This window comes from Oncorhynchus kisutch, linkage group LG1 (assembly GCF_002021735.2).
Source record: "Oncorhynchus kisutch isolate 150728-3 linkage group LG1, Okis_V2, whole genome shotgun sequence".
Lineage (NCBI taxonomy): Eukaryota > Metazoa > Chordata > Actinopteri > Salmoniformes > Salmonidae > Oncorhynchus > Oncorhynchus kisutch.
Window position 1 is genome coordinate 27,813,229 of NC_034174.2, and position 13,677 is coordinate 27,826,905.

The following is a 13,677-nucleotide window of genomic DNA, read 5'->3' on the forward strand; positions in this document are numbered from 1 at the left end:
GCAATACATCATTACTATAGCAATCTTCGTCTCAACTCAACTAAACCTGCAATTCCACGCTTTGTATTTGCCAATGCACTCTAATACTACCGAAGATGTGAAATGGAACTCAAATCACAATGTTATGCTCACAGGGACTGTATATACTGTATGACCAATATATCATAAAAGACAATATGTCTGTTTATGTTTATGGCTGCTTAAAATAGGCCTGAGCTCCATTTTAACACAGCCTCTCTCCCAGTGTCCATCATCTCCTCAAATAAAACTTATTTGTGTATTCTTTACCCATCATGCCTCAGCGTCTGTACAGTCATTTGAATTTCACTACCAGCTGCTGAAACAGGAAATCTGTATTATACTGCTTTAAGGAAATTACAAAATTATGTTTGTAGCTTGGCACACATAAATTCAGATGTCATTGTAGGTTGGTTGACAAATTACATCTTAAAATTGCTTAGGCAACAGTATTTTGATGGAGAAAAAATACAGTGTGGAATTTATATATTTAATTTATTCATATTTCTCTCCCCAAAAAATTGCGTAATTTTATACTAGACAGAATGAATTGGAGAAAAAAAAGATGACAGTGTTGCAATTGATGGCAGTGCTAGTCTTTGATGTGCCAACCTGATGTGCCAACTTCAGGGCTTAGTTTGATTTGAACAGCTTGGGGTGATCAATTATGACTTGTTTTCAAGCTACATTTATACTTTGAGCCAAATACTGTACCCACATGAGCAAGAATAATGCTGATATATTTGTAGAATATTGACTAAATTCTGTCACTGACAGTCGTTAGGTTTCATCAAAGTATATTAATTTGAGTAACTTTCATCAGTATACTGTATTGCTCATAGTGTAATAGACAGATGTTGGAATAAAAATACTAACTACTTCAACAAATTCGGTGAAAATCAAAGGATTAATCCAAAAAGGAATAGTTTATGTTTACAACAACCTACTGTGGCATGTTATCATGCATCATTTTGCATGATTCAAATGGGACAATAACATAATAATTTTCAAAGACAACGTTGATGCAGTGGTGCAAATGTATATGGATTGTACAGCTCAAATAGCTTGCAGTGTAATACAACTCCTGCAATCATTGTGATACAATGCATTAATAACATGTACAGGAAGCCTACAGCATGCATGTTTTCATACTGAAAATGGAAAACAAAATGGCCACTATTACTCATATGAGATACTGAAAAGTTTATCAAAAAACATATACCGGTAGTTCCTTTAATCTTCATTACAGATTCTGAGAGTAAAGTACAATACCATTGATCATATTCATATGTCATTATCACAACCAATTGTTCATATATTGTTTTCGGGAGGTTCGGTTCACAGCAGCTTCTAGAGAGGATATGCAGTCTTTTCCCCAAACTCCACCACCAGATAATGATATGAACTATTTAACAAAAAGAGCTGACCGATTGAATCTACAGTGCACAAACGCAGGACCTGTCACTCTATGAGGACCTGATATCCATACCTGACTGCTTTCAGGGGATTCCAGTATGTCTCTAAAAAGCAGAGAGGAAGCAATAGGCCACACTGAACACTAACTTATTCATCAGTTTGTAATCATCATACTTGTGAAGATGTTTAGATGATAACAAACTGATGTACAAACACATTTTTATTGATCTGTTCTTCAATAAAAAAAATATTCAGTTATTGTGCTCAAATTAATTACAGTAACCATTTAGAACACAACTGATTTTTATGATACAAGATTCCTGATTATTTTATGTTATAAAACATGAATATTGATAAAACATTAATTTAATTTCTTGAATATGACACATAATTTATATTAACCATAATATATCATTGAGAGATTGTGGGGGATTAGCATTAGTTGATTCGATCCATACCTTGACAATAGTGGCTCATGAAAAACAGCAGCATCCCATAATAGACACAGCAAAAGCCTGTGCCCTGTTGGTTACAGTTAATTTTAAAAGCACATTTCCATCTAGTAATTTGAATGGACCACCTATTACCGCTATTAATGAAACAGTAGTGGAATATCTAAAGCAGAGGATTTGAGCAAAACATTTGGATTTTCAGGATATCAACTAGTGAAAGATGGGATTTATGAAAAAGGTATTTCTTTATCACTGATACTATTGCTATGTTTTGGCAATGTTTTCTTCCATTGGTCCAAATGGCTCACACGCATGTACAGCAGATGGCTCATGTATTGAACACGCATCCTATATCAAAATTACTTTGAAAGATTTCACTTCTACCCCTTATCTTAATTGCACTCAAGACATAATGATTTTGCAAATTATACTACTACACAAACTAGCAGACATACACTTTCACAGTGGGTTTTCCTTTCTAGAAGAGACCCTTCTAGGCTACTGGACCATAAAAAAAAAATAACTTACTCTTTATTGAATTATATAATCCATGCTCCTTGTCAAGTGTCAAGCTTGTAGTATAAAATACATTACTGACAACAAAATACACATAAAAGTCGTAGGCAGAAAACTTTTTGCGTAAGAATCAAACATCATTGGTCATCCTTCCACGTGATTCTAAAATCCTTTATTATCAGACAGATGAGGCAGTTAGCGATTGTATCGTCATGATTGACAGTAGGGATATAGTGGAATTTCTTTTGACAGGTGGAGAGCATACCATGTACCACAACTACAAGCATAACCAAAAGGCTTAGCTTATGTATGTTATATTTTAGGGTTGGATCATAGATATATCTAATATACACATCTCATACATTTGAAATCTGGAGCAGTTTCCGATGCATGGAAAATGTTATGTTTTACACGGCACCCCTCTGTTTTGGTTTCGTCCAAACTTGGTTAAGATTTGAGTTATTTTCTATGGCATCTGGTTCACTCTGTTGAAGGTGAATGTCCTCTCGTGTCAGTCAGCATTTGCTGTCAATGGCTTTCATGATTTATTTTATTTGAATGTCTGGGCTTTTTACACTTTCGTCCAAAGAAACCAATAATGGATATTCTATGGATTTTATGGATAATACCCACTGTAATAGCTGTAGAAGGTAAGATCATGTTTAAAGCTCTTTGAATAACGTCTTGCCGACGGGGCGAAAGAGTTGCTGATCACATCACGTTGAGTGGTTGAATTGATTTTAACGAGAACGTTCCGGGGGCGACTGTACATTGTGGCAAAGGCGCTTCTTTGAATTGTGTACGGAAATAATTAACAATAGCTATATGAGGGTTGCACCGATCATGCCCGCATCCTCTCAGGTGTGGAAATGTCCAAACGTATTGCTTGTCATGAAGGACATACGTTATGCTTTTTACTGTGCCATTGTATACATGTCAAGTCAAAACACCGCTATACTTTTATATTATTTCAAACAGTTCAACCGTGAACAAGAAAGTACACGGGTTACTTTATGATGCAGCATGGCGTTTTCCCCTTGTCTTCAATTTGTAAAAGAGCAGCGTGAACAGTCAGTAGGCTATACATTTTCTGAAGATGATTGGGTGCAGTAGGGACAGTTATGTATTTGATTAATGACGTCTTTGTTGTATAGTTTAATAATTTTGTTGGCATATTCTAATTGTGCTGTGCACTGGCCGGAGCACACAGGCTTCGCTCGCGAATGATGATGAGCAGCGTGTTCAGTGGCACAATAGAACAGGTATTTCATGAGAGCATAGCGCTAGGGTAGCCTACCAATATTTAACCACAATTTTATAACGTAAGAAAATGCCTCGGTAGGTTGTTGATAATATGCCTTCAGCTAATGTGATTTGTCACAGAACATGCGTCTTGTTATTTATTTTAAAGATATGCACGGCCTCTGAAGGACTCGCGCATCTCTTTAAAATACATCACAAGAGCCTATTTTACCGGGCAAGCCAGTTAAGAACAAATTCGTATTTAAACTATTTTCCTACATCGGCCAATCCCGGACGACGCTGGGCCAATTGTGCGCCGCCCTATGGGATTCCTAATCACAGCTGGATGTAACACAGCCTGGAATCGAACCAGGGTTTCTGTGGCGACGGCTCAAGCACTGAGATGCTGTACCTTAGACCGCTGCGCCAATCGGGAGCCCCACATCCCCGTAGGATTGTATGTTTACCAATCCTATTGTACTTAGCATTAGCGTCATATTCACATGGTAGGCATTTTCATGTTCATGTAGTCTATTGTATAGATAGTAGGCCCAACCGTTTGAGAGAAATAATGTGCTGTGCTCCTCATACTTTGATAGGCCTTTTGAATTGACAAATAAAACGTAAGAAATGTTCAAACTGGACACACTCTTTTCATGCCACATCAATATAAAGTGATTGTCATAGCCGGTTAGGAGAGATTTTTTGCTAACCCTAACTCTTTAACTAACCTTAACCTCAGTCTCCTATCCTGCTACATTAATTATACTAACCTGCTGCGTAAATTCTCCTAACCTGATACGAAAAAGTCACTTCGGTATTGAAGTGTCTTGAAAAGAATGTTTCCCAATTTCAAGCAGCATATCATTTAACTGGGATATTGGAAAGTTATGTTTCCTGAATTGTTACATAGGCAGGCCTAAATATGCCTGGAATTTGTATTTTCCAGTTGACATTATACTTGTACAGTAGGTAGGTCCTACACACATCCAATGTCATGTGTTCCTCTGGCAAAATAAAATATATGGTAGTGTTTAGGCCTTTGTGCCTGAGCTTACGGCTTTTGATATTGAACGTCTATACATAATAATTTTGTAATGCTTTGATTGTTTATTTCATTATTTCAATGCCAATAGTAGAGTGGGTGCTTTTTCTTGTGTCCTAAAATACTAATCTATATGTATATGTTTGAACGATTACTGTCATTTGTAGTCGACCCTGCTGTACAGTTGAAAAATATTTTTCTTTCCTTATTAGTTAAAAATAGCAATTTAACCTATTAGAGAAAAACTGTTTGCAAGACCCAGGTTCAAGGAACCACACTTATATGCCATTTATACAAATATTTGAATTTTTATAAACAATGGCTTTGTGTCCTAGCAAATAAATTATATATATATATATATATTCTTTTTTTTACCTGGCTTGATCTGCTATATTTACTATATTGTTACCATTAATTCTTCTTCTTATTATTATTATTCAAATTACTGGAGTTAAATTATTGTTATTTTGTTTACTAAATAAGCAAATCTTAATACAGTGAGGATTGTTTTCAACATTCTACTTGAGGTAAATCAGCTAAGGCCAGACTTTTCGAATAGCTATGTCTTCCGGTTCGCGTTAGCTCATGAAAGTTGTTAATTTACATTTTCACTTTAAATGAAGAATAAAGCTTGAATGGGAAAAGCTTATGGCTGTTCACCTTTAGAAGGTTAGTGATAGAATGAAGTTGTTCTCTCTTAGCGCAGCAGTGTTCGGCCCTAAGGTCATGAGTGAGATGGAACCCCAGACAGTAGGGTAGAAGCTGCTTCAACATTGCTGAATGAATCACGTTTTTATTTTTTTTGCATAAAAAAAAATGATGACAAATAATAACAGACCAATGTCTTTCTACCAATTGCGTTGAATAGAGTGGCATGCTATTTTCTCTTTCTGGAATGCAAACGTGGCTAGATGACGTATGAGACTGCAAAATATATGAAGAGACACTGACAGCCATGAAAAACAGGCATTTATTTTACTTTTAGTCAGTGGGAAGCTATTGATGGAAATGTTTTGTATTGTGCAATATGGCTATGTCTGGCAGGCTAATACACATAATATGCTGTCATTTAATAGGCCTATTTTATCAAGAGTTTTCTTTTCTATTTGTGACACAAACAATATATGTTCTTGATGAAGCCATTCATTTGGCTATTCTCTTTCAAAAGAAATGTATTACTTGGTCATTTTCAATGTAAAACAAATCATATATTTACCCTTTCAGACAATAATGGCTGCATGGAAGAAAAGGCTGTTTTGTTTCTGGAGAGGCAATTAAGCTAATAGTGTTACCCTTTTCATGTTTTTGTTTACGTAATTGAGAAGTAATTACTTACTATTGAACTTGACTGACGATAAAAGTATTGATTTCCGAAACCATTTTTTCTCAAGCAACATTAGCCAGCAACACTATTATTATATTTATTGTATTTCAGTAACATGACTGGTTGGTCTCTTCCCCAACCCGTCACAGCCCCCCATCTTACCCTTCGTATCACCCTAGCCGATCATCCAATGAAGTCGCAGGAGTAGGCTATGTATGCATTTTTTGTTGTTGAAAAAGAGGTCACTGTAGCCTTAATCCAAAAAACAACACACCACAGCGAGGAACATCAAAGTAAATCGTATTGACGGCTCTGATGTCATGGCATCAGGACATGGTTGCTTTGGCAAAGGTTCTTCTGTCGGGTTTTATATAGAAACACGTCAAAATATTCCCATAGTCCTTCTGGCACATATCTTAGATCAAGGCTAATGTTGGTAATTGCATCGTGATATAATTTTTGTTGTTGTTGTGTGTTTTGATGTATAATTTTGAAAGCTAGCTTATAATTATGTACGTAACTGTATAGCTTAGCAATTGAAGAGAATACAAATAGCAATACTTTCATATTTATCTTAGGATAATTATTTAGCCCTACATATCTTTTAATGTACTTGGACAACATACATTGTTTTATATTGTATCTTTTTGAATGTTTTTTGGACATAGCAGGTGAACTTTGTCTTAATGACAGATGCTATTCTTTCAACTACAGCTCTAACATCCATAGCTCTGTATATGGATTTCAGAGTGATCACATTTTGAGAGTGATGTAGCTAGTTATCTTTCAAACCAAGGCAGGGATGTTGTTGGGCTAAAACACTGTGGATTGTATGCAAGCCCCTGTTGATATGAAATCTTCTTGGTAGACCTATGGTCAATTTTAGCAGGTGAGCTTTGATGAATGGAATCGAGGTGCTCAGTAAGACAATTCCTGTTGTTCCATCTGAGCCAGGCATGCCTGTCTATATATCCTCTCATTTTGTTTACCTACCTCATGCCAGGTGTATCTATGGAGAGCATCATCATCATCCGCAGCAACAAATCTTACCAGAGCTGCCAAAAAGTATTACCATGGAAGTAGTTGCAAGCCCATTCACTCTTAATGCCATTTAAGGGAGAGTATTATAAAATTAAGTCAATCATTGATTTAATTAGTAAACACAACGCTTATGGCGGTACTAGACCTTTGGTTCTCCATATCTGATTCTGTATCTTATTACCCTTCTGCTATCTCTGGACTGGGTAAATACTGGGTAAGTAATGGACTGTAAAATAAGGTAACCAAAGTTTGAACACGGTTTATTGACTAGCTTGTTTGTGGATTTATGATAAATGTAACAGACATTTAACAGGAAAAACACCTTGCTTTTGAATACCCTTAGGAGTAACCTAAGGCAGCTACTGTAACGATAACAAAACCATTAACCTTCAGTGGGATTAGCACACAGAACATAATTTACTAGGTATTCTTGGAAATACTGCCAGAGTACACTTGCTAACAACAACTATCGTTTACTACGAATTTCACCTCTGCAGTCAGTAGTACAAGACCCCAACTACCTTCTGAAACACATCCCGTTACTGTATTATGCTACATTCAGTGAGATAGCATGTTTCTGGCTATATGTATATGTGCAAAAGCCACATTGTGATCTGATCATGACCATCACCAGAGGTAGACAAACTAGGACACATGGCATCCATGTTGAGGCAGGGTGAAGCCATTTAAGGCAATGTGAAATCATGATTTTTATCGAAATTCAAAAATCACGCAAAATGTAAACAGTATACAGTATAACTCGTGCCTCAATAATTTGCATATTTAGATAACTCACATTAGTAGAGATGACTCCATGGATGAGATGCTGTAAAATAACATGGGATCGAGATGAAATATTTAAGGAAGGGAGTGGCTTTTTATTAGCATCAAGTGTAGAGCGATATCTTAGAGTGTACAGGTAAGAAAGGCAGTGGCGGAGGTTTGTTGGCCATAATGCGGTTGCCTCCTATAGGCTACAGCGGAGACCTGAGAGAAAACAAAGTGCTTTCAGTATTTAATACTATCGTGTTCTGTTATATCTTAACATGTCTTATTGTGTTGTGTGTCGTTTGAAAAGCGTTATGAAAATGTGTATTTTGAGTTTGCCAAATATGTGTAAACTTTCTTTCAAATGTAAATTCAATAGGCCCAGTTCAACTGTACTTGTGTGGGGACTAGAAGTGTTCGCCTAACATGGAAGCATTATCGTTTTTGGAATAGTAACAAAAGGCAGTGACAGGGGGCTCTGAAACGGGATTAAATCAAGGTAAAATGAGTGACCATACACAATCCTGTGTTTTCTCAGTCTACCCAATGAGCAGATGCAGGGAGCTTGTATGCACGCCAACCACCACAGTAGGCTTTCACAAAGAATCCGCCTCTATTCAAGACCTAATCCATGCTGCCCATGGCCCAGCCATTGTCACTTTGCATGCAGAATTTAAATTAGTGCTGGTACCAGTTGTTTCATTTGAGAGTGGGTGTCACATTTCGGGGACATCCATGGGCTACCTTGAGGATTAGTTTAATGCAAGGGTATCCGAGGGCTCAGAGATTTTGGCCGATGGCAAGAGGGGATGCTAGTTTTACAAAAATGTGTTCTCTCTGCATGGCATGACATCATTGTGGCTGCATCTTTTGTTACGGGCTTGTATCAGTGCCTCAATCTCCAACCATGTTTACTACAACATTTGTTCATTAAGAGCCAGTCGGTAAGAGTCTGCCCCCTTTGGTAACATACCATTTAAAACCACTTTCAATTACACTAGTTATTCATTTCAGTCTAGTAATAATTTGATATTCCTTAAGTTAACACAAAACCATGTTTAGATGGACAAATTTATTTTGAAAAGGCACCCAGTCTATTCCCAATATACTTTTTTTTTTATAGCTGGCCTCGGGACGGTCAACTGTGTATAAAATAAGCTCTGTTCGGAAATACTATACGTTTCTCAATGGAATAGTTCTAAATGTAGACTCAAATTTCAACACCAAAAAGTTTTGTTAACACTACAACTACTGTGGAATGGGGACAATTGAGAACCTGTGTGTTACATAAAAAATGTGTTCTTCACTCAGGATCACTTATGTTATGGGTCTTGGGTTTTGTTTTTGTTTTTCTAGCAGTCGTTAAAGTATAGGTGTGTTGTTCAACCACAGGGCTATAATTGTTTTAGCCTGTTTGGTCTGAAAGTGAGTGAAACTAGCTACTATGACTAATGCCCCTGTTAGAGTTTTTTCAACCAAACATTAATGACACTGTTAGGGCTTGTATTGAACATGAGTCAGATTGATTGCATAATTTCTGAGATAATATCATTATATTCCACATGGTAATGTGAAATCATCCAAGCTTCATACTGCTCAACATTAATTAGTTTATCTAATGAAGTTACACAGGGGTGAGTAGTTTATTCAATGAGAGTAACTGTATAATTTCATTAGCACAGTTTCTGGCCATTACGTCATCCCTGTGGGCTATATTTTGTTATTTTTTGCTGATCGGAAAAAACATCAACATTTTGAACTGTCTGTAAAGAGTTCTAGATTCAATTTAAACTGCAAAAGCAACCTAATATGTACGTTTACAGGTAGAACCTTGTTATACCAATCACAAATCTTGATTGACAAATTGCAAACCTTCAGCATGTCACATGCTAGATTGAAAACTCAAGCTGATGAGCACCCTCATTGTTGCCTGCATCTTTTAGAATATTTGAAAGCACAAGTCTTCTAGAACTTGAATTGAGCTCAGAGGGTAAATGCAGCCAGCATCAAGCCAGGATACCCTGAGAGAGGTCAGACCTGGTCTCACAGCCTCCCTCCATACAACCCCAGGTACTGTGCCACTGCCTCTCTGAACAGGCCCACAGAACACAAACCCAGCGGATTAGTGTCTGGCTCTCAATGTCCCCGGGAGCAGAGCCCATCGGCGGAGACAAAGAGGGGCTGATTGCGTTGTCATCTGCATCACAAAGGGAAGCCTTTTCCACCTGAACCATTGCCTCTGCTGAGCTGCACATCCCATCTATCAGCTCCTCTGGACCCAGGTTACATCTGCTTTTAGTTTCTCTATATCTCTGCTTTTCTCTCTCCCTCCCTCTCTTTCTCGGTCCCCTCTTTCTCTCCAGTGGTTGTGATATCAGCAGCGTGACGGCTCAGTCCTTAGTGGGGACTGGGCTCCCCAGCCTTCATGTAAGCTGCAGCAGATCTGACCGATTTCAGCCTCCGTCGGTAGTAATGGGCCCAGCATGGTTCATCGTTTTTCTCCCCCTACCCTTGCTCTCGCTGGCTGGCTAGCCACGGTGGGCTGCTCTGTTCTGCTTTGCTCCGCGACAATATGCAGACGCGCAGACATTTATTTTAAATTTTTTAAAATGTAACCTTTATTTAACTAGGTAAGTCAGTTAAGAACAAATACTTATTTACAATGAGGCCTACCAAAAGGCAAAATGCCTCCTGTGGGGTTGGGGAGCTGGGATTAAAAAAATAAATACATGAAATAAAAAATATAGGACAAAACACACATCAGGACAAGAGAGACAACACAACACTACATACAGAGAGACCTAAGACAACAACATAGCATGGCAGTAACACATGACAACACAGCATGGTAGCAATACAACATAACACCACATGATAGCAACACAACATGGCAGCAACACAACATGGTAGCAGCACAAAACAGACAAAGGACCTTCTCTACTCCTGCCCAGCCGGACCTATCTGTCTCACTCTCTGATATAGACAGAGCACCCTGACGTGATTTCCAGCGAGCAGACATGTTTTATCTGATTAGTGTGAGCTGGGGAGGACCTGGTGTCCTCTAACAGATTATGCTTGTCTTTAGTTATTGGACAGGGCGGTTGAGCACCAATGTGACATGGTACAGTAGAGCAGAGGTACTGTGGATCTTTGCCTTCTCGTGGGATCAGTACTCTAGTCTATAGGTCTATTGCGACGACACAACGACTCTACCTTTTGCACAATATTTACATATGAGCCACACATAATAACTACCCCATACAGTGCATGCAATAATTGTAGATTTTTATGAATCAAATGCCTGAAAAAAAGTGTTACAATTATACATTCACATGGCTAATTTGAGGACATGACATTTAAAAGTCATAAAAGAGAGAACGTTATTAAAAAACCTGTATGAAGAGTGATACGGGAGGTATTTGTTGGCATCTTATTGCATTAGCCTAGTGCTGAGGGAATTAACAGAGATAATGAACTGATTTGGCCCATGGCTGTGACTTGACTGCATTCAGAGAGCAGGAGCTAATCTTTTGTTGTTCCCAGATTAATTCAGATACAGCGTAAATCAATTGTATAACCCCAGACCCTCAAAGGGCTCTAGAGTAGCTACAGTTCAGACAGTCAGATTGGTGAAATGTACTGTAACAACAAGGGTATAAACCTAGCTCTGGGCTGAAATTACACGGTGTTAGATGTGGCCACAGAGGCGTGTTGTGCTGGAAACGGTTAAAGAAGTAGGGGCCATTTTGATCACCTGGAATCCTAATATAAATAAAGTGCTAAAATGGAGGGTTAATAGATAACAAATCTCAAAGGCAGGGGTCATGTCACGCCCTGACCTGAGATATCTCTGTTTTCTTTATATCTTGGTTAGGTCAGAGTGTGACTAGGGTGGATACGCTAGTTTTTGTATTGTCTAGGTTTTTTTATGTCTAGGGTTTTAATGGGTCTAGGCATTTGTATGTTTATGGTGGCCTGATATGGTTCCCAATCAGAGGCAGCTGTTTATCGTTGTCTCTGATTGGGGATCATATTTAGGTAGCCATTTCCCTTTGGTGTTTGTGGGTTCTTGTTCTATGTTTAGTTGCCTGTCTGCACTATTCATATTTGCGGCACGGTTCGGTTTGTTATTTTGTTGAGTGTTTGTTCTTATAATAATAAAGAATGTACACATACCACGCTGCACCTTGGTCCGATTCATACGACGAACGTGACAGGTCATCACAACAGAAGGGTAACAGCACTTCTTCTTTGCAGTTAATCGGCTGTAGTCCAATTACTCAGGACTGCCTGGGCCAGAGGGGGTACCTCTCTGCACAGACTTGGCCCTGGTAAGCACACATGAATTTTCAAATTATGTAGGGGTGTCAGGTGATAGACCTTATGGCAGTTTTGCTTTTTAAGTATTTAAGGCTTGGGAGAGGTTTCCAGGTTTGAGTTTTTCTTCCATGTAGGAAAACTGTCATTATCAGAAATGGAGTCATTGTTGTGGGTTGAGGCCGAGGTAATCATCTCCTTTGGAATTCTCAGACTTCTCCAGACAACCCCATATGGAGCTCCCTCATCAATCTGCGTAGAGCCCTAATCAATAGCACAAGCTTAGCAAAGATTTAACCCCTAGCAACATTATATGGAGGAACATCAATGAGGGGTTATTACAATTTTTCTTTTAATAACTCGTATGATAGACATTCTATTCGACAGAGTAAGCACATTCATTTGCATAATCATCTCTCAGTAAGCAGATTCAGCATGGGGCCGATAGACAGCGGGATCAGTCAGACGTGCAGTTGTAATAACTCCCACTCAGGCATTAAATTCATGTCTTGCACTTGTTCCAACCCTCCATTCATTGCTATTTTACCCTAATTCCTACCCTGTAAAGGTTTTTCAGCAGGAAACACTACCCCTAAAACTCACGCCCACGTTTTGAGAAAAGCCAAAAACTGAGCAATATGTGTCCACTGGGCTCGATGAAACCATGTCTGCGATCATTGTTGCCATGAGGTAACACAGCTCACCGAAACAGGAGCACAATATTGGGATTTGAGGCGTGATGACTATTTTCCATACCTTCCTCTGGCTCTACGTTCCAGATAGTAATCACAGTGGACCATTTGCGAGGGCAGCTGGAAAATCCATAGAGAATCTCAGGAGACCTGCTGTGGCTGTGAAATCAATGCAGAGATTCAACGGAGAACGTTAAATGAAATGAAAAAGTCATATGATATGGTTAAATGTGTAGAATGTTATTATTCATGTGGACCTAATAACTTTTTCATCTGCAGATAACTCACTACTTCCACGTCAGCTCGCGTTATCTTTGTGGTTGGTACCCCGTTATACTCACAATCCATCATTCCTTTTGGAGATACAGTAAGAATAGCCTTACGTGTTGAGTTATTGGTCCAATGACAAGAAAGAGACAAAGTAAAGGATATCATACAAACAGGAAACAACTGGTTTTAGTGTTGTATAAATACGGCATAACTCTGGGACCTAGAGACACATTGTACTATTTACAGAGCACTCGCATAGGCTAGGTCTGACACGGAACCCAAACCGGCTGCGCGCGTGCGCCATCGTGCGCTATCGTGCATACATTTATTTTGCCCTCCCCACACCAAATGCGGGCATGACACGCAGGTTAAAATCGAAACAAAAAAATCAAAACAAACTCTGAACCAATGACATTAATTTGGGGACAGGTCGAAAATCATTAAACATGTATGGCAATTTAGCTAGTTAGCTTGCACTTGCTAGCTAACGTTAATTTGTCCTATTTAGCTGGCTTGCTGTTGCTAGCTAATTTGTCCTGGGATATAAACATTGAGTTGTTATTTTACCTGAAATGC

At 38.5% G+C, this 13,677-nt stretch overlaps 1 protein-coding gene across 2 annotated transcripts in view; it reads left to right on the plus strand.

Annotated features, from left to right (window-relative positions):
* The first annotated feature begins 2,884 nt into the window (after positions 1 to 2,884).
* The window catches only part of ephb2b (eph receptor B2b), a 151,249-nt gene continuing 140,456 nt past the window's right edge, over positions 2,885 to 13,677 (plus strand). For both annotated transcript variants that reach the window (XM_020490923.2, XM_031812552.1), the window contains exon 1: positions 2,885 to 3,052. In XM_020490923.2, coding sequence (XP_020346512.1) covers positions 3,001 to 3,052 — 52 coding nt within the window. In that variant the 5' untranslated portion in view covers positions 2,885 to 3,000. The remainder of the gene's footprint in view (positions 3,053 to 13,677) is intronic.